Source organism: Microcaecilia unicolor, chromosome 8 (genome assembly GCF_901765095.1).
Source record: "Microcaecilia unicolor chromosome 8, aMicUni1.1, whole genome shotgun sequence".
NCBI lineage: Eukaryota > Metazoa > Chordata > Amphibia > Gymnophiona > Siphonopidae > Microcaecilia > Microcaecilia unicolor.
Window position 1 is genome coordinate 86790612 of NC_044038.1, and position 21888 is coordinate 86812499.

General features: G+C 44.1%; 1 protein-coding gene across 1 annotated transcript; it reads right to left on the bottom strand.

Moving 5' to 3' along the window:
• Positions 1-284: 284 nt before the first annotated feature.
• LOC115476463 (free fatty acid receptor 2-like) lies at positions 285-20057 on the bottom strand. The gene is made up of 2 exons (XM_030212850.1): positions 19960-20057; positions 285-1439 (listed from the first exon to the last, which is right to left on the bottom strand). The coding sequence occupies exon 2, from the start codon at positions 1425-1427 to the stop codon at positions 480-482; it is 948 nt and encodes a 315-aa protein (XP_030068710.1). The 5' UTR covers positions 1428-1439; positions 19960-20057; the 3' UTR covers positions 285-479.
• Positions 20058-21888: the final 1831 nt, after the last annotated feature.

Here is a 21888-nt window from a genome sequence, read left to right on the forward strand (position 1 = left end):
TAGCTTGTATTTGTATAGTGGGCATACACAAGGATGGAGCCTGGTGGTGTGGGAAGGTGCACACTTATTCATGAACCTTAGAATATTCTAATTACACCCATGTATCTGCAGAAATTAGACATTAACACATGCACCAACTCTGGCTGGTTGAAATGCTCATGCCAAACCGCTAGGTGCATATGTTTGCTGTTACACTAGTGTTCTTTAAAGGAAAGTAGGCACCCTCCAGGTACTTAATTATAGACATCCTATTACAGAATTGCCCAGTGCCTATATAAAATTATACATGGATTTTCAAAGCCAGCAGTTATAGTGATAGTGCAACTAAAAATACATATAACTTTAAAGGTGCTGTTGAATTTTAACCTCATATCAAAGATATAGCTTCATGACAAGACACAATGCAGGAAATAATACTGTGCAGTTCACATAAAATATAGAAAATAAACAGTGCTTGGTGCTCTCCTGTGGAAGGTCACTTAATCAGATGCATCCGTCATCTCTGTTGAGTTCTGTTTTTCCTGTCCACAGAACCAAGAATAGGAAGTTAGGTTCAATCTCTTGCTTATGCTGATGATGCACTTCTTCAACCTTCCTTGGATTGCTGTGGAAGAGTAATAGAAGAGAAGCGGATCCAGACTAGCATTCAATGTGCTGAGGAGCAAAGTGTAGATTCTCCATGGAGGGCTCCCTTTCTTTATGAATCCCACAATGTGAGAGATATTATAAGGTGCAAAGCAGAGAATGAAGTTGGACAGAGTGACTGCCACCAGCCCAATGGCCTTCTGTTTCTTTCTTCTACTGACTTTAGGCATTGTAATCAAAATCCGAATGAAGTTGATGTAGCAGAAGATGGTGATTATGAAGGGGATGCAGAAGAGCACAAGGCAAACTTCCAGCCGGTAGGGCAATAAGTACATTAATTGGTCATCTGTAAAGTCTGCATAGCATGAGAGGTCATCTGACCTATTGCTCGGGACAAGTTGCACGATAAAGTATGTGAAGCTACATTGTAGGCTGCTGAAAATCCAGATAAATGCACAAGCCATTACAGTGCGTTTACACTTACGATTGGTCTTGTATTGAATGGGGTGTGCCACTCCCAGGTACCGCTCTACACTGATGGCAGTAAGGAACAAAGTGCTGGTATAGATGCTGTTGAAATACACAAAGACCACCAGGGAGCAGAGAAAGAAAGGCAAAGGCCACTTCATGTCAGCTACAGCCTCTACCATCTTGAATGGAAGGAAAATCAGGAGCAGCAGATCAGAAACTGAGAGGTTGAGCAGCAGGATATCGACTGGGGTGGGCTTCCGGTGGATGTTGACCGAGAAAGTATAGAATGCCAACAAGTTGGAGGGCAGCCCAATCAGGAAAGTTATTATGTAGACTGAGAGAACCAGAGGAGTCTCAAATGTCAAGTTCATTTTCCTGAACTCCTGTTGGGAAACAACATTTGACATCAGAGAAGAAATTGTTGCAGAGTAAAAAAAAAATGTTGTGAAAATCTCTTAGCTTGTTAAAGATACAAACCTCATGCTTGTATGAAGATAAGTACTGAAGCTTAAACTTACCATGTCCATATGGAGAAGCAAAGTAGTTTTGGGTTTATGCTAACTGCTTGCAAGGACTTGTACTTCAAGTTTAGTAAGAAGCAGGAAATACATGTCCTTCCCTGCTTGTAAAGAATGGAAAACCAGGACTAGCTGAGTCTTTAACCTTAATGAATCCACCCAGAGCTGAATGGAATTTCCAGAAAAGAACCCACCGTAACAAAAAACATTTGATAATATTGATCTCTTATGCTTAATCTCAGATTTTACAACTCGCTTCACATGAATGGTGGGAAACCACACTCCATAGATATAAAATGGTGTCACTTGATCTCTATTCACATGAACCTGATATGCACATTAAATCTTTCAAGCAGGTGTAAATGTACTCATAGAAAGCCTGTCTAGGACTTTGGAAAATAAAGCTCCAGGCAGACTTTCCCTCCTTCAACTTATCTCCATCCTTCTGTCTTTGGTTCTACACATTTTTTGGATATGGGCAAGAGCTCTGACACTGGTCACAATGTGAACATTTTCACCTGCAGTGAAGAGGCGGTTCTCAGCAGGTCTTTTCCAATTGGTAAATAGCTACTTACCCAGGGGAAAAAAAGTTTGAAAAATGCCCTTCAGAGGATGCAATTTTATAACACGGCATCTAGGTTTGGAGATGGAGAAGGCACCTATTTGCAGCATATTTTTATAAAGACACATACTACCATAAATAACATAGTAACATAGTAGAGGTCTTAATCTGCCATCGTCTATTAGTAGATGACGGTAGATAAAGACCTGTACCGTCCATCCAGTCTGCCCAACAAGATAAACTCATTACATATGGTATTATATGATACTTCATATGTATACCTGATCTTGATTTATCCTTGCCATTTTCAGGACAGAGACCGTAGAAGTCTGCCCGGCACTGTTCTTGTTCTAAATTTCTGAAGCTGTTGAGACCCCTGAAAAGCTCCACTGCAGCTCACCGAAATATATTCAGACACGATTAGGGCACAGACTGTAGAAGTCTTGCCCAGCACTGGCTTTGCCTCCCAGTTAGTGGTGGTGTTACCTAATCTCCACTAAGCTTCTTTGAATCCATTTCTTCCAAGAAGGAATCCTGCAGAATTTGGTGTAAAATGCCCTCACGTGTATTTATACTTGTTCAGGAGCAGGTGTAAGTGTACATGCACATAATAGATTCTAATGTGCAAAGTTTATAAAATAAATGCTTAAATCAGGCCTCCACTCAGACTCCTGCCCAGAAAATGCCTACACCAAACACATATAGAACGCATTTTCCTGCCATTGCAAATATTTTACATGTGGGATAATCTTATCAGAAGCATTATACATACACACATTAGCATGAAAGTGTGAAAATTATTTTATAAAATTACCCCCCCCCCCCCCCCGCCAAAAAAATGGATAGAAGGCAGTGACACAGCATAGGTCGAAATAAGAAATGTTCATGTCCATTGGTGTGGATGGGGGATAGTTACATTTCACTAATGTGAATAGGAAGAGACTATTAGTGATACAGAAAAAAGACAGTCATAATCATAATTAAACATAATGTGGAAGAGAGCAGTCACAAGCTGCTCATGTGGAGAGAGGGCAGTCATATCCACTGAGTGAGTAGGAAAGAGGCACATTGCACAGATGTGGGGAGAAACAGTCGCCATGTTGCCACTTGTTAACAGAGAGGCTGTTACTGCATTAACTATGACTAGAAATGTAGATAAATATTCATGGTAACAACTTGTCTTGCCATGTTCCTTCTCCCTAGCAACTAGTGATGTCATAGCTAAGTAGCTATATTATTTTAGTAGAGTCTCTAGCTTTCACTTCTAGCACCCCTTATTACTGTAAAGCACATTAATCTCTATGCCATCTTTCCTGGTCCTTTCCCACTCTATTCCCCACATTTAGATAAAATTCTGTGTTAGCTTTTAATGCAGGACTTAACACATTGTAACAACACTGTAATCATGTGTTAAGGATTTATTAACACACTTTAAAACCCACATTAAACACTTAGCATGGTTCAGTGTAGCACTCATTGAAGTTTCTGTGGCCACAAACCCCATTCGCTTGGCCACAACACACAACAACCCAGCAGCAAGCGTCAATGACATCCTATGGAAGACCCACCCAGGTCTCAACCTCAAACCCAGGTTCCATGACCCCAGTTGGGGTTGCAACTTACAGTTTGAGAAGCATTGGTTTATTAAGAAGGCTCTTATGTTTCTTAATATTTGGTTCACTTATGAAATGATTCTGTTTTTGCTCAGATGCATCTTCTATGATGCATGCACAGGTTTACTAAGGAGAAAATTCCATGACCTAATTACCTTCAAAAGTAAAGCAAGTTCAGATTAAATATATGTTTTACTCATGACTTTGAGTACGTTTTGCAGCCCTTTTTGCATTACTTATTTTGTTATTATTGGGGTCAATATTAAATCTGCGGTGCTCAGCTGTTTCTAAGTTGGCTGACAGCCACGAGCAAAGTTTAAGTCCAGATATTTAATGCCACACCATGACTGGGCACTGACATTGAATATCCAGGGTCAGGTACCAAATTAGAAGTTATTCAGCTGCTAGCCATATTCAGTGCTGGCAAAGATAGGGCTGCCCTTTGTGTGGTTCTATCTGTCTATTTAGGCACCAGCATTGAATATGACGGGTGCCAGTATAATGACCAGCTCTACCAACAGAATGCCATGGCACTACTGGGCAATGGTCAGTGGATATTCAACAGAACTGCCCAGTTAAGTGTCTCTGCATATCAGAAGCCAGCCTGCTCAACGTGGCTTACAGAACCTCTCCTGCCCACTTAAACCACACTGAATATTGGACCCATTATTGTTTATTATTACATTAATTTGATTTGAAGCCAATGGACTGCCAAAATATGTTCCCAGTGAGGAAAAACAAAGCAGCACATCATATGAGATGTCAAATGAAGTCATTTCATAGAATACAAAATGCTCTGCTGATAATAATCTCCTGGTCCTACCATTACCCATGTAGCTCCATCTTTCCTCCTCCCATGACTCGGCCTTCCGTTATGTTAGCCCAAAGCTTTGAAATAACCTGCCCCTTTTCATTAGGAACCAGCCTTCTCTCTCAACTTTTAAGCAAGTCCTCAAAAACCACCTCTTTTCCATTTGCTTTCCTCCCTCCACCTGACTTTCTCTTCTGTGTGCTATCAGTACTTGTTTTATGTATTGTACCCTACCTAGTCTATGTCTCTCTCTTACCTGTTCTGCTGCTTTGCTGCTTTGATTGCCACCTAGTCTCATTGTAAATTGCTTAGTTGCATATGGGGCTCATTTTCAAAAGAGAAAAAAACATCCAAAAAGTGTCATAAAGCACCATTTGGACAGATTTCTTCTCAAAACATCCAAATTGGTATTTTTGAAGCCTGTTTTACAGCTGTCTATTTATGCATTTCATCTGCATTGTATCCAAATAAAAAGGGGGCATGTTGGGGGCATTTCAAAGGCGGGATTAGGGTGGGCATAGAGTGTGCCTAAAACCTGGATGTTTTACAGCCATAATGGAACAAACCAAAACATTTAGGGTGAAAACTTCATTGTTTTGGTCTAGACCCCTGGACCCCGCCCCCACTGCCAACACCCCAGGTTGTCGTCGCCCCCCCCCCCCCGGCGCCACAGTCCCACCCGCCTCCGCCACCAGGCCGGGCCCCTTCCACCCAAACCCCTGCCAGCAGAAGTGCTGTCTTCTGACTCCGGCTTGCGCGGCCCACACAGACACGCTCCTCTCAGCTGATCTTCGCTGTACTCTGCAGGGCTTCTGTGCTACAATCCCTGGAACCTGTTCCAACCATCCATGGATCACAACACTGCTATTCACTCTTGTCCTCCCACCTGTCTATATCCAGTGATACACAGGCCATGGGGGCTGCCTTTACTCCTCAGGGCTAAGGGTGGTTTCAAGGGCCTGAGGAGATGCGGGCTCTCTGATTCCCAGTGTGACTTCCAACAGCCACCCTTTTAGATGATTTGTTGGATCAGAGATGCGGTGAACATATCCTAGCTGGTTAACGGTGGTGTTCAGCAGCAATACCCACAGGGCCATGCCTAGGGTCTCTGGTGCCCCCCTGCAGACTATCAGTTGGCGCCCCCCCCCCCCCCCCCCCCCGGTCTAGTATAAAATGCCATAAATAAATACAAACTTTTAACGTTGAGAACCTGATTATCAAAGTGCACATATTCCAAACACTATAATGAAAATAAAATGATTTTTTTCTACCTTTGTTGTCTGGTGACTTTGTTTTTCTGATCATGCTGGCCCAGTACCTGATTCTGCTGCTATCTGTCCTCTTAATTCCATTTCCAGGTCTTCCTTTCCATTTATTTCTTTACTTTCCTCCTTTCTTGCCTTACATTGGTAAGTAAAAGCTGGGTCCTCTGCAGACTTGATTGTCCAGTGGATCCAGCTTCTGCCTATTTTCTCCATCCATGTGCAGGTTTTCTCCCTTTTCCCTCATCTCATCTGCTTCCTCTCTCTTCCCTCCCCTCCATCCATGTCGATCATTTCTTCTCTCTCCCTTCCCCTCCATCCATCTGCATTGCCTTCCTCTGTCTTCCTTCCCCTCCATCCATGTTCAGAATTTCTCCCCTTCATCCATGTGCATCTCCTTCCTGTCTTCCCTCCCCTCCATCCATGTCCAGCAACCCTCCTCTCCCACCAGCCTTCCCCTCCATCCACCCATGTCCAGCACCTTCCCTCTTTCTCTCCTACCCTTCCAGCCAGTGTCATCCCTCTTTCTCTCTCCATCCTTCCACCCATTACCCTCTCCCAATCCTTCCGTCCATTGTCTCCCTCTATCTCCCCTTCCTTCTAGACAGTTCTCTTTCTCGACCCTTTTCCATTCAGCATGTCCTCTCTCTCCCCATCCTTCCAGTGTCTTTCCTCTTTCCCTCCCTACCAGCGTCTTCCCTCATTCCAGCATTTTTCCTTTCTCCCTCCTTTCATCCAGCCTTTCTCAGTCTGACAGCTAGGGTCTCCCCCAGTTTCTCCCCAGCAGCTTCTCTCTCTCCTACCCATGTCCCCTCTTTCCACTCATCTCTCTCTCTCTCTGTACCCCCTTCCATCCAGCATCTTCTCTCTAGCTCTCCCCTGCTCTTTTCCATGTCCCTGGCTCTCCCCTGCTCTTTTCCATGGCCCCTCTTTCTCTCCCCATCTCTTTCTGGCTCTCCCCTGATTTTTTCCATGTCCCTGGCTCTCCCCTGACTTTTTCCATGTCCCTGGCTCTCCCCTGCTCTTTTCCATGGCCCCTCTTTCTCTCCCCATCTCTTTCTGGCTCTCCCCTGCTTTTTTCCATGTCCCTGGCTCTCCCCTGCTCTTTTCCATGGCCCCTCTTTCTCTCCCCATCTCTTTCTGGCTCTCCCCTGCTCTTTTCCATGTCCATGGCTCTCTGCTGCTCTTTTCCATGTCCCCTCTTTCTCTCCCTCTCTCGCTCCTCCTACCGTTTCCAGCCACGTTCTCTTCTCTCCCTCCGGGCCTCTTTACAGTTCCAGTTACCAAGTTCCAGGCTGGAAATTTTGGGACAGTCCTGCATTTCTGCCCATTCTATGCTGTTGCATTATGGGACTTGAAGCACTCAATGGGCACTACAAATCCCACACTGTTTTGGGATATAAGTTCAAAACCAGGATTGCCCCAAAATCTCCAGCCTGGAACTGAATAGCTTGGCATCTCTGCAGCTCTGCCCTTCCCTACCCTTCATGCCCCAACATCTGCCCTGCCCTTGCCTACCCCTTTCCCCATCCTTCCTTGTAACTCAACATCAGTCCTGTCCTTCCCTTCCCCCATAGCTCAGCATCAGCTCTCCTACCTACTCATAGTTGGGAACAGTCCTGCCCTTCCCTCCCCCATAGTCTAACATCTCCTCTTCCCTTCTTACAGATGGACCCACACATCGGGGGTCCCTTATTTCTAATCTTTTTGCTATTGTTTTCAATAGCATTTACTATCATTGTGGGTTAAATCTAGATAGCCTCCCCCCCCCCAGTCCAGCACCGCTGTTTTCCCTCTCTCCAACCCCCCCCCGAGCACCGCTGTTTCCCCCCTCTCTCTCCAACGCTTTGTTTTCCCCCTTTTTCTCTCCCCCAAGTCCAGCGCCATTTTGTTCCCCCTCCTATCTCTCCTCGTGTCCAGCGCCCCTTTTGTCACTCCTCCCTCCACGGACCGTCAAACCTTACCTTAACAAAGACGAAAGCACACTGCCCACATCCTTCCCTCGCTCCTCCGAGTCCTGCTCTCGCTCACACACTTCCTGTTTGCGCGAGGGTGGGACTCGTGAATGACGAAAGCAGAGGGAAGGATCTGACGCCGGCTGGGCTCAAATCAGCTTCTTATTGCTGCAACAAAGTAAGAGAAAACTTGACAGTCGGGGCCCGGGGGTGGGAGGATGAGAGGGAGAACGGAACGTGGTTGGTGGTAGGCTTGGGAAGGGGCTGGGTCTCGGGAGGCGTGTTGCGGAACGTTAGGTGGGAGGAAAGGGAGGGGAGGAAGCACAAATTTTAAAAAATGTGCCTGCCTGCATTTTTTTTTAAATCCGTTTTTAGTTACGCCACTGCCCGGGGGAGGATATGCGAGGGGATGTTGGGTGGGCGGGCTCCAGCGCTGCTGTTGGGGTCCGGGAGCTGAGGTAGGTGGCGGCGGTAAGCATGGCGCGGCGGCGCCCTCCAGAGGTCGGCGCCCTCCTGCCATGCTTACCTCGCTTACCGGGTTGGCACGGCCCTGAATACCCAGTTAAGTGCCACTGAATATTGCAGCCAGCTAGCTCAATGGGATGTAACTAGGCAGGAGCCTCTTCTGCCAAGTTATACCCTTTTGAATATCAACTGCATAATTTTAAAGATTAATTTTCAGCTGAAAGCTTAAGGTCCTAATGGGTCCTCTTACTAAGTTGTGGTATGGCCTACGTGCAAGCAGTGTGCGCCAAAATGAGATGCCCCCCTGGCAGTAATTTCGTATTTGGTGAACGCTCATTCTGGTAGTACAAAATTATTTTTTTAGTTTCTACTACGTGTGGCGTTTCTGGCGGTAATTTGGCAGTTGGCAAGTGCCAAATGGTTACCATGCTTGTAGTACATGAGTCCTTACTGCTAGATAGAGAATGACACGGGGACAGGGAACCACAGTAACTGAGGGGATGGGGACGGGAACAGAGCTCATGGGGACGGGGCGGGGACAGATCCCACGGGGATGAGATAGGGACAGGGACAGGGTGGGGATGGGGGCAGAGCCCATAGAGATGGGGACAAACTTTGTCCCCCTGTCCCTGTGTCATTTTCTACTTTGAAGTCTATTAATGAACTGGACTGTTATTTATGATTGAGTGAATCCAGGAAGGACTGTGAAGACAGAAGAGCTAGATTGAATCCTGAGATTGTTAATGACTTCTTATTTATCCACAGATTTAAAAAACATAACAGTGCTTCATAGGGCATATTTTTCCCCTCTATGGTATATAGAAAGGGTTGTATTTTAGACCCCTGGACATTTTAACAGTGTGAATTAGGATTTCTTGGTGTAGTAGAAATCACCTATTGTTGGGGTTGGAAGGGTAGAGGGTGGTGGTGGGAAGGAGGGTTATTATAGCTGCTCATTGTTATTATTGTTTTCTATTTGTAATTTATACACAACAGTTGCACAGCATATTGTTCCTTTTTATACTTTAATAAAAAGATTTAAATATAAAAATCATAAGTATTCAAGACTTCTGCAGATGAGGACAGAGCCCACGGGGATGGGACAGAAACGGGGACAGAACCTGCGGGGGCAGGAACGGGAACAGAACCTGCAGGGATGGGGTGGGGTTGGAAATAGAACCCACGGGGATGGGGCGGCGATGGGGCAAACTTTGTCCCTGTGTCATTCTCTACTGCTAGATCACTGGGTGGCGGTAAGGACTCAGGCCATAAATAGGCACACTCTACTTTTAATTTTAGCTCACACACATTTCCCAGCCCATTAAAAAATGGCCTTTTCCCCAGATGCGGTAAAAAATGGCCTGGTGCATGCCAAAAACATGCGCCCACACCAGACGCATAGCTACGTGGGGCCACGGGGGCATGGCCCCCCAGATTTGGCCCTGCCCCCCACCACTGACTGCCGCCACCAACCCTCCCCCACTGCCGCCCTCAGGTACCTGTGCTGGCGGGGTACCCAACCCCCGCCAGCCGAAGTCCTCTTTAGCGCCGGTCTCTGGGCCAGCACGTTGCTGCTGCAACTGATGTGGAAGGATTCTGTTTCTTTGGGAGTTGTCCTGACATCCTCAGAGGGGCGCGAGGGGGGGGGGCTAAAATGTGCCCCCTCACCTTGGGCTACGCCCCTGGCCTACATTACTGCAGGCCACTTGTTACCGTAGTTTAGTAAAAGGACCCCTAAGTTTGGCTGAAAATAGGGCGCACATTTAGGAGCCTAACTTAGGAGTATAAGCTTAGGAGATCGTAAGGCTCCTAAATTCATGCCCTATTTTCAGAAGGTTAAAGGTGACAACAAGGAAGGAAGAACCTTTAACCTTCTGATGTAATATATCATGGCTCCTGTATACTAGGTGTGTTTAATGTGCCTTTATTTCTAACTCTGAAACAGCTTGATATCACTTCTTATCCAAGTCAGGTTTTATTGTCTTTTTCACTGATTCCTTAACATCTTGGGCAGAAGAGCACACAGGATACCATACTAAATTGAGCACCAAGTACTCTACACAAAGTTTTGCCACTAAGCTTTGCAACAATCTAAAACTGACCTTCTGAAGCAAATTAACCTTCTACAGTTATGGATCAACAGTGAGATATTTCCTCTTTTTATCCAACTACCTATAGTGAAGCTTTTCATTGTGTTGACTTTCATAGCTGGCCCACCCACTGTGACACCCAGATCATCTTCAGTTAAAATTATCAGGCGACTCTGAAAAACTAGGGCTATGTCCTATGTAATTCTGTAAGGCATTTTGAGTTTTCCAAATATTTATAAGATTGAATAAGTAAATAAATGGATTTTAATAAACAAACTACATAAATTAGGGCTGTATCAGCATATATATGATTTCCTTTCCCTTTGGTTTACACAGAACATTGGTTTTTCTCATTCTCACTTTACATCAAGTACCTTTCATGGAACCTATTCATGACACCAGAATATCCAAATTCAGTATTTCAGCTCTTCAACATATAGTGAACCTAGGGTCCTGCTGAGGGGTGCTAGTAATGAAACTTAGAGACTTTGCTAAAATAATATAGTTACTGAGCTATGACATTACTAGTTGCTAGGGTAAAGGAACAGTAACAGTGACCAGTGTTGTAATAAGAGGAAGACACTTGTTTTGCAGGGAATTTCCCAGAGGTATAAAACCTTGTGCAAAATTCAAATAATATTTGTCTTTGTCTTCCTGCCTCCTCAGGCCACTGACCAACATGTGAGTGCTAAGCCATCCATCTCAAATGTCCTAGCCATCTGTGTCCAAGCAATTATAGAAGGCAGAGACAACCGGCTACACTAGTCAGGACAGTCTGTAAGTAGTCTAGAGGCAACTACAGTGACAGTAGCTACTTAAGCTTTGTGCTGTGGCTGAGATGGTGGGGATGGGAAACTTGCTGTACTCACTCATACAGCTAAGGAGTAATAGAAAAATTGGACTTAGTCATGTAATTCCAGCAGGACAACCAGGGCCACCTCAATTTATTATCCTGTGGTTTGTTAAAATCAGCTGCAACAGAAATTGTGAGGTGATATAAAACACATCATCTACACAGAATTCTGGAATTGCTCAAAAGGCTGAAGAAACCACAAGCTGTTTGCAGTCATAGGTCTCCTGGAAACAAACATACATCCAGCCAGGACCAATCCACCTACAGCAGTGCTCTGAAGTCTCAGAACTCCAGAGTCCTATGAGGGGACATAGGGTGAAATTAAGAGGAAATAGGTTAAGATGAATCTAAGAAAATACTCTTTCACAGAAAGAGTGGTGGATGCATGGAATAGCCTCCCGGTGGAGGTCGTAGAGATGAGGATTGTATCAGAATTTAAGAAAGTATGGGACAGGCACGTGGGATCCCTTAGGAAAAGGGTTAGTGGTTACTGAGGTTGGGCAGACTGGATGGGCCATTTTGCCCATATCTGCCATCATATTTCTAACACGTCTAACAAAAAAGACTGTGACAACCATCTTTGAACATACCTAAACTACTTGCTACGTTTTTATAGAGGAGAGTAAAAGGAAGATAGTTGCCTATTTTCATTGGGAGAGAAGGATGTCAAGGGGTATGGGGAGTTTGTAAATATCTTTTGTTTATTGCCTCTGCCATGGTGACTGCATTTGCAAATGTTGTGGAGGGGCATTTTTGAAAGGGACGTCCAAGTTGCGATTTGGACATCCTTGCAAAATGGTAAAATCCAGGGGCGGCCGTATTTTCAAAAAAAGATAGATGTCCATCTTTCGTTTTGAAAATACCATCAGAGACGTCCAAAGCCTTAAATTTGGCCGTCCCTAGACATGGACATTTCTGACTTGGCAATTTTCGAAACCAAAGACGTCCATGTCAAAACGGCCAAATCCAAGCCCTTTGGTCATGGGAGGAGCCAGCATTTGTAGTGCACTGGTCTCCTTGACATGCCAGGACACCAACTGGGCACCCTAGAGGGCACTGCAGTGGACTATATAAAATGCTGCCAGGTACTTAGCTTCCTTACCTTATGTGCTGAGCCCCCCCCCCCAACCCACTACCCACAACTGTACACTACTACCATAGCCCTTACGGGTGAAGAGGGGCATCTAGATGTGGGTACAGTGGGTTTTGGAGGACTCGCTGTTTCCTCTACAAACGTAACAGGTAGGGGGGGATAGGGCTTGGTCTGCCTATCTGAAGTGCACTGCACCCACTAAAACTGCTCCAGGGACCTGCATGGACCTGAGTATGATATCTGAGGCTGGCACGACATATTTTTAAACATGTTTTTTGAGGATGGGAGGGGGTTAGAGACCACTGGGGGAGTAACAGGAGGTCATCCCTGATTCCCTCCGGTGGTCATCTGGTCATTTCGGGCCCCTTTTTGTGCCTTAGTCGTAATAAAAACATGTCTGGGTGAAAACGTCCAAGTGTTCATCAGGAACGTCCTTGTTTTTTTAGATTATGGGTCAAGGACGTCCAAGTGTTAGGCATGCCCAAGTCCCGCCTTCACTACGCCTCCAACACGGCCCCTTGCAATGGACTGCAGTTGGAGATGTCCAAAATCGGGTTTCAACTATACCGATTTGGACGTCCCTGGGAGAAGGAGGTTCAGCTTCTGATTTATGTCGAAAGATGGACATCCTTCGCTTTCGAAAATGAACCCAATAGTCTCTTCCATTTACCAAATAAAGACCTTAAGTTGGTTCAGAGCACAGCTACTGGAGAGGTCTGGCTCTCTGAGTGTGGTAATTGGCTACGGCCTTCTGATGTCTACCATTCCTAGCCCTGATCCTAACTAAATACATCTTCTTATGTGAGTGGTCCCTTCCCCCCCCCCCCCCCCCCCCCCCCCAGTCTCAGGGTATACCAGAGGACTTACTTTACAAACACTAATGTGCTTTATGTTGCTTGCATCATTTTCCAAAGGCATTCATGATGCTTTACTTGTTGTGCATGCCCAAACAGACCTGAATTTATAACTTTATTACCACTGCTACTACATGCACATATTTACAAGGTGTATGCGGGGTTCTGCAGGCACATAGATGCGGCAGTGCTTTCCATGTGGAGCCTATAGTCTTGTTAACAGACAGACATTGAGGGCAGATGGAAACTGAGGAGCAAACATGGCTCCTGAAATGTAGTCGGGGTGTTAGACCAGCTAATTCTTCTGTGTGTCTTTTTTTTTTTTTACCTTTCACCAAGCAAAAGATGACTGGAATTTATTTTGTATCAGACTCTACGTTAGAATCTGTCAAAGGAACCACTTTTAGAGGAAAATAGAGAAAAAATAGCTGTGGCTAAGTAAGTATCATTACTGTAAATATCTTTCATTATAGTTTATTTTTCTTTCCTGCCTTCTCCACATCCAACACATGCAACAACATAATGCAGAAAGCATCATAAGAGACAAAATAATACACCAAGATCTCTATAGTCGCAGAGTACTGGCTTATGCTGAGGTGGTGAGAAATGGGAGAGTTTAGTGAAGTGCAAGAAGGTAATGAGGGAGTATTACACTGGAAATTACATGATTATCTCACTTTTTGCACTGACTTTCTATTTCTCTTCAAGCACAGTTTGAGATCCTTTCATTGGTGTTTAAGTCCATGCAGAATATGAAGCCTCAGTAACTCTGCATTTATCTTATCAGATGCCTTCTGACAAGCCACTACACTAGATTATTTACTGGAAATCTTTTCCTATGAGGTAAAACTTGCTGAAGCTGGGAATAAAGACTTCTCTTCCTTGGCATCAGCTCACGGATTTGCTATATATTAGTGAGGGATTACTGAGGGGTCCTTTTATTAAGCTGCGGTAAAAGGGGGCCTGCACTAGTGTCAGAGCGTGTTTTTGATGCACGCTGAGGACCCCTTTTACTGCAGCGGGCAAAAGGCTGTCTCTTTTTTCTGAAAAATAGCTGTATGGTAAGTGAACCACTTAACGCATGACCATTTCAGGCGAGGGAGCACTTACCGCCACCCACTGAGGTAACCGGGCAGCTCACGGTGCTGCCCATTTACCACCAGGTAAGCACCGGCGCTATAAAAATAGAATTTTTTTTGTAGCACCGGAAATGGCGCGTGCTGGGGGGTGAGAACTATTGCCAGGCTCCTGCGGTAGCCCGGCGGTAGTTCCGGATTAGCACGCAGCAAGCCCATTGCCGCACGCCAGTCCTTTAGTAAAAGGGCTCCTTAGTTTTTAGAATTTAGCTTTGCTTTCAACTGTGCTTAACCAGTCTGCCTGTAGTAGCTTGTCAGAGGACAATTCCATAATATTGTGCCAATATTTAGGTGCCTAGAAGGTGCCTATGTGGTTCCTATACTATAGCGGAAAGTGACTATTCTCTCTTTTTTATAAAAATACAAGTGTAACAGGTCAAACACACCTCTAGGTGCCAATAGAGCTGTGTAAGCGCTCGTACCTAAATTGCAGAAATGTGCATAAATTATAATATTCCATGATTTACTTCTTTTCCCCACAAACCCATGTAATCCCAATTTTACCCGCCTTAACAACTGCCTGTCCCTAATCTCAGATGGCTGGCCATCTTTCGTTTCGATAATACGGTTGGAGCCGGCCAAATCTCAACATTTGGGCCGGCTTTAGAGATGGCCGGCATTGGTTTTCAGCGATAATGGAAACTAATGGCGGCCATCTCAAACCCGGCTAAATCCAAGGCATTTGGTCGTGGGAGGAGCCGGCATTTGTGGTGCACTGGTCCCCCTCACATGCCAGGACACCAACCAGGCATCCTAGAGGGCACTGCAGTGGACTTCAAAAATAGCTATCAGGTGCATACCTCGTGTGCTGAGCCCCCCAAATCACCCTAAAACCCACTCCCCACAACTGTACACCACTACCATAGCCCTTAGGGGTGAAGGGGGGCACCTACATGTGGGTACAGTGGGTTTGGGGGGGGGGTTGGAGGGCTCCCATTTACCACCACAAGTGTAACAGGTAGGGGGGATGGGCCTGGGTCCACCTGCCTGAAGTGCACTGCTCCAGGGACCTGCATACTGCTGTCATGGAGCTGGGTATGACATTTCAGGCTGGCATAGAGACTGGCAAAAAAATGAATTTTAATTATTTTTTTGGGGTGGGAGGGGGTTGGTGACTACTGAGGGAGTAAGGGGAGGTCATCCCCGATTCCCTCTGGTGGTCATCCGGTCATTTGGGGCACTTTTTGGAGGCTTGGTCCTAAAAATAAATGGACCAAGTGAAGCCAGCCAAGTGCTCGTCAGAGCCAGCCTTCATTTTTCCATTATCGGCCGAAGCTGGCCATCTCGTAACCACGCCCCCTTCCCGCCTTCCATACCCTGCCGAAACGCCCCCTTTAACTTTGGACGGCCCTGTGAAGGAAAGTAGTCGAAGCCAGCCAAAATCGGCTTTCGATTATACCAATTTGGCCGGCTTCAGGAGATGGCTGGCCATCTCCCGATTTGTGTCGGAAGATGGCCGGCCTTCTTATTCGAAAATAAGCAAGATAAGCATCTTTGCACACCCAACGCTCATCAATTTGGAGTTACCATCTGGTTACCATGTGGCTTTTGTCGTAACTTCATTTTTGGTGTGCGTCTGATATGCACATCCAAAAAAATAAATTTTATTTTCTGGTGCGTGTCCACTACTCATGCCAAGTGGTGTTTGATGCATACAGGTCATTACTGCCTGGTTAAAGCGTGAGACTGGTGGTAAGGTCTCAGACCCAAAATGGAGTGCACCAATTTTTTTTACCGCACTTCCATTTTCGTCAAAAATTTTAAAAAGGCATTTTTTCCAGGCGCGTTGAAAAATGGATCTGCTCACGCCCAAAACATGCACTTAAACTACCGCAGGCCATTTTTCAGCACACCATAGCAAAAGGACCCTTTAATCTTTTTGGCTTACCCTCTCATCCTGTTGATTCATTCCATTTTCTAGATTCTTATCTTTCTTTCTCACCACAAATCTCTAGTTTATGGAAGTCTTGGTTTTTTGTTCTTCACCAACTCAGTTTTTTATCTGTAGTTATTTTGATCAATCCACGTTTCATTCTCTTATTTTGTCACTTCTTACAACTAGATTGGACTATTGTAATATTTCATATTTATGTTCACGCTCGAACATGAAAAAGCTTCAATCTGTCCAGAGCACAGCCACTACACTTATTTGTCACACACGCAAGTTCGATCATGTTTCCCCTCTGCTGAAAAATTTCCATTGATTTTCGGTCGAACGGTGCATTATTTTTAAATTATTCACTCTTATGTTCAAAGCTCTCCAGGATTACCTTTCCACCTATACTATACCTTATTTCCCTTTTCACCTACTTCACTTCATAAATGATCACAGACTAGTCCTCCCTAACCCTATGTTGGCACAATTAGAATTTACTCGTCACCATGCTTTCTTTTTCGCTGCTCCTTTTTTCTAGAATTCTCTTCCTCTCTTGCTCCAGACAGAATCATCTTTAAGACTTTTAAAATCACCTTAAAAACTTAGCTTTTTAAACAGGCTTTCTCATTAGAATGATCTATTTGTTTTTTCAGGAGTTTACATAGGGCCCCTTTACTAAGTCGCGTAGGCGTGTACGCGCGTCCTATGTGCATCAATATTGAACTACCACCAGGCTACCGTGAGGCCCTGGCAGTAATTTCATTTCTTATGCGCCGCCACTAGGCATACCAACTGGGTGGTAATTGGCATTGTACACATGTAGACCATTACCGCCTGGTTAAAGCATGAGACTTTACCATTAGGTCAATGGGTGGCGGTAAGGTCTCAGGCCCAAATTGGACACATGCCAATTTTTATTTTGCCACATGTCCATTTTCAGCCCCCCCCCCCAAGACCTTTTTGCAGGCACGCTAAAAAATGAACCTGCGAGCATCAAATACACGTGTGTACACCAGGACAGGCATTTTTCGGCACACCTTAGTAAAAGGTCACTATTTCCCCTTCCCTACTTGCCTACTTCTTGTTCTTTCCCTCTCTTCTGTCCCTTTTTTCCCTTTTGCAGTCTTTCTGCATTGTGTATCATTTAGTAGGATTAGTTTTTATTATCTTCCTATTGAATTGTGTAGTTTTTTTCCCTACTCTTTTTACCCGTTTTATTTTTTGTTATTGTATGTAAACCTCTCAGTTCTGCAAGTCAATGTGAACGATATAGCATATTTTAATAAAATATAAACTATAACTACAGATGTAACTATAAATTATTGTGCATTATTGAAGTCTGGAAGGGCTTCTTGATCTACTCAGATTTTAAGCTTGGCATTTCTGAGTTTTAAAGGAGTTAAATTAAAAAGATATTTTGAATCCTCCTTTAAGTATTCGGGTGTTAAAATCTGGAATTGTTTACCAATCCAAATTAGAAGTTCCTGCCCTTATTTTTTATTTCATAGAAATTTAAAAACCTATCTATTTTCTGAAATTGACCCAGATTAATATTAGAAGTTTTTTTAAACTGTTGTTTTATAATTCTTCCTGCTCGTGGATGCTTCTTTTAATTGTGATCTGTACTGAATCCTATTAGGAAATATTGCAGACTATAAAACCTCCACAGCATAGCATAACTGTGGACTCTGCCCACACTTCAGACAAATGTATGCCCATCTTTCAACCATATCCTGTTGCATTTAGGCACCTGTTAATAGAATAAGGGGAAAACGGATGAGATTTGATGTACCACCTTTCTGTGGTTACATATTCTACATACATTGCCAAAAAACTCTGTGTGGAAAAAAGTGCTATTCTATAAGCTGCATTTAAAGTTAGGTGTGGTTTACAGAATAATGCTTAATGCCAGGAATCGCTCCTAACTTTAGGCATGGCCGTTTGCACCAACTGAAACATGGTGCAAATGTACGCACCTACATTAGGTGCATATCCCTCTTATTCTATAAGTATGTGCATTAACAGGTGTAAATCTGGTGCCCTAAGTTAGGTGTGAGATCTGTACTGAAGTGCTAATCTATAAAGGTTGCTTAGCATTAGGTGACCTTTCAAGAATACGTGCTTAGCATGGATCTTAGCGCCCAATTTTGGATGCCATTTACTGAGTCTACCCCAAAATGTTTGAGCATGCCACCTATGAGGATAATTTTTATAAATGCTTTCCCCCATGGAAAATGCCTTTCATAAAAACACGGGTGTTTACATGCATATAAGCACACACTCCTATAAGATCACACATACTTAAATGCACTCCACATGTATACTTCTCCAGAAGCGATAGTTTGGATGGAACAGGGGCATATTTTATGAAATCCGCAGGTACACATGTAGGGTGCATGCTCATATTTACACCAGTTTCAGAGTACATTTAATTTTCTGCAGTTTAATTTGTTTGCTAATGGGGGCTAGTTCTGGGGATCTATTTTATAAGGACATGTGGAGGGCCATTTTCAATCTGACTTCTAAGTCTGACTTTGGACCTTTTGCACAAAACATCCAAAATCTGAATAGTAAAGAAGGTCATTTTCAAAAAAAGAAAAAGTTAATCTCTTTTTTCAAAAATACCATTTTGACCAAGGTTTTGTGCTTTCTACTTTTTTTTAGACCATTAAAAAAAAAAAAAAGTCCAAATGAAAAACATAAAAAATCAAGACATTGGGATGTAGGAGAGGTCAGCATTTTTACTATACTGGTCCCCCAGACATCCCAGGAGAGCAATGAGGCACCCTAGGAGGTACTGCAGTGGACTTCAAATAAATGTTCCCAGGTACACATCTCACCACTGCTCCCTTATCTTGTCTGCTGATGTCCCCAAACCCACCCAAAACCCACTACCCCAAACTGTACACCACTAAAATAGCCTGTATGGGTGAAGAGGGCACCTATATGTGGGTACAGTGGATTTCTGGTGAGTTTTGGAGGGCTCAAAGTTTCCACCACAAGTGTAAGAGGTAGAGGGAGGTATAGGCCAGGGTCCACCTGTCTACAATGCACTGCACTCAACACTAGACTACTCCAGGGACCTGCATGCTGTTTTATTGGGCCCAAGTATAACATCTGAGGTTGGCATAGAAGCTGATAAGTAATGTTTTTAGTCATTTTTGGAGTGGTTGGGAGGGGGTCAGTGACCACTGGGGGAGTAAGAGGATTTCAACCTGATTCCCTCCAGTGGTCATTGTGCCTTATTCGTTATAAAAGCAAGACTAAGCCAAAATGTCTTAGTTTTAGTTCTGGACGGTTTTGTTTTGTTCCATTATGGTTTAAAATTGTCCAAGTTTTAGGAACGCCCAAATCCCACCCTTAACACACCTCCAACATGCCCCCTTGAGATTTGAATGCACTGCAGATGAACAGCATCGAAAAACCTCTGAAAAATAGGTTTTGAAAATACTGATTTGGACGTTTTTGTGAGAAAAACACCTGAATGCTGTTTTATGACATCTTTTAGATGTTTTTCTCTTTTGAAAATGAGCCCCATAGCTACCTATCTTGCCTTTATAAAATAGGTGCTATTTGTGAGCTTAAACTTAGATGTTCCATTATAAAATTACCTCAATGTGTGTACATTTTCTCTCCTGACCTAAACATGTACTTGAAAATTCCTCCTGTCACTGATGGTAAAATTACTTGTGCTGTGGAGCAATGAATTTTTAGACAATCAATTAACATGCATAAAATGCTTTCAAAATTGAAATGTTTGTATACAAACAAAATCGTGCCACACATATAAAGATATGATTTTAACAGTCACCTACCTTTTAAGTTTCTCAGATAAAGGTGATGTAGACCTTACAGACTAGACAGTAAGGTCCTCCTCAGCTCACTGAGATCTGTCAAACTGTCTCGGACCAAAGGTTTGGCCAGCCCAGCACCTTATTTTCAACAGTAGCAAGCAACAGAGGTGTAGAGGAGGTGTGTTCAACACACCTCTCTTCTGAAGATACTAGGTCACAGACCCTGTCTCGTTTTTTCTGTCTGATCTCTTTGTTTTGGGAAGTGACCAGAAAATGCTTCATTTCTCAAGTATCTTGTGGTTACTCTACCAATGTCTATTTCCTGTAAAGCTCATAAACATTCTCAGAAAAGAACAATTGAAGTGATGCACATAAATCTGGAAGCTCATAAATTTTATTTATGGACCATAAGGTTTTAATTGCCTTGCTCTTTAATGCTTAAAATGTGCTCATAGCATTACATATCTCAGGTGAGGATGGCGATTCTTTGTTCAGCAATAATAGGAAGTGATTGGCCATGGTGTTACAATACAGTAACTGTGCTTTCTGACATTGAATCTGATGTTTGATGTCTGATGTCTAGTTTTATTCCAGGTGCAACGTCATTGTCCCACTTAATCTCTAGAGTTTTCCTTACTTCTTCACAACTTCTAACAACTGCAAACAGAAGTCTGATGGCTAAATTGCCAAATTTCAGATGTAATAATATAAATGAAGAAAAAAGACCTTAGTCACCCATAGATATGGCATATTTATCACGCCTTTTTATACGGGTTACTCTGTTTCTTTCATTGATAACCCATATAGCTGTCTGAGGTCTTCATCATTTAACCACCAGTCTCCTGTCTGTAGTTGTTTGTGGTTCACAATATAAAAAGTGCCTGGTAAATTCTCTGCTTTACTTGTTTGAATGATCCTTTGGGCTTCTCCCGGGCTTTTTAAAATTCTGTTACTGCTTTCATCTCCACCACCTTCCCTTTGAAACCATTTCATGCATCTATCACACTTTCTATGAAGAAATGATTTCTAATGTTACATATGAGTGTATCCTTGTACCATGAGCTCACTTTCCTTTTAGCACATTATTATTCTTTCCAATTCAAACAAATGTTTAAAAAAGTTATAAAAAAAGCAGGGCCGCTGAGAGACTGGGCCAGGCCCGGGACAAGGCCGCCCCCGGCCCCCCCCCCCCCCCCGAGGTCATCGGGCCCCCTCCACCTGCCACCGGGCCCTCTCTCCACCCCCAGGCCCTCTGCACTGACCTTAAGCGCCTCACCTTCGAAAGCGCAGCAAGCAGCGGCAGACCACTCCTTCCTTCCGTGTCCCGCCCTTGTGGAAGTTACATCAGGCGAGGGCGGAACACGGAAGGAAGGAGTGGTCTGCCGCTGCTTGCTGCGTTTTCGAAGGTGAGGCGCTTAAGTTCAATGCCAGGGAGCGACAGAGGGCGGGTGGGCCGGACTGCGGCGGCAGTGCCAGGCCCCCCCGGAGGCCTAGGCCCAGGGAATTTTGTCCCCCCTGCCCCCCCTCTCAGTGGCCCTGCATAAAAGAAACAAAATGTTTGCCCATCTGTCCCTCTGTATGGGATTAAAATACCTCCCCAAAACTTAATGGAATAGGACTGAATTTAACATTTAAAAAACAGTGAAAAAAAACATTAATTCAAAAATGGGCCAGAATGGATCATATGAATAGCCATACATAGCCCAGCATCTCGCTTCCAGCAGTGGCCAATTCAGGTCACAAGCACCTGACAGAATCCCAAATAGTAGCAAGATTCATGCAACTGATCCCAGGGACAAGCAGTGGCTTTCCCCATGTCTATCTCAATAGCAGACTATGGACTTTTCCTTTAGGAACTTATTCAAAACTTTTTTTAAAACCAGATACACTAATCGCTGATACTGCATCTTCTGGCAACGAGTTCCAGAGCTTAACTCAGTGGTTCCCAAA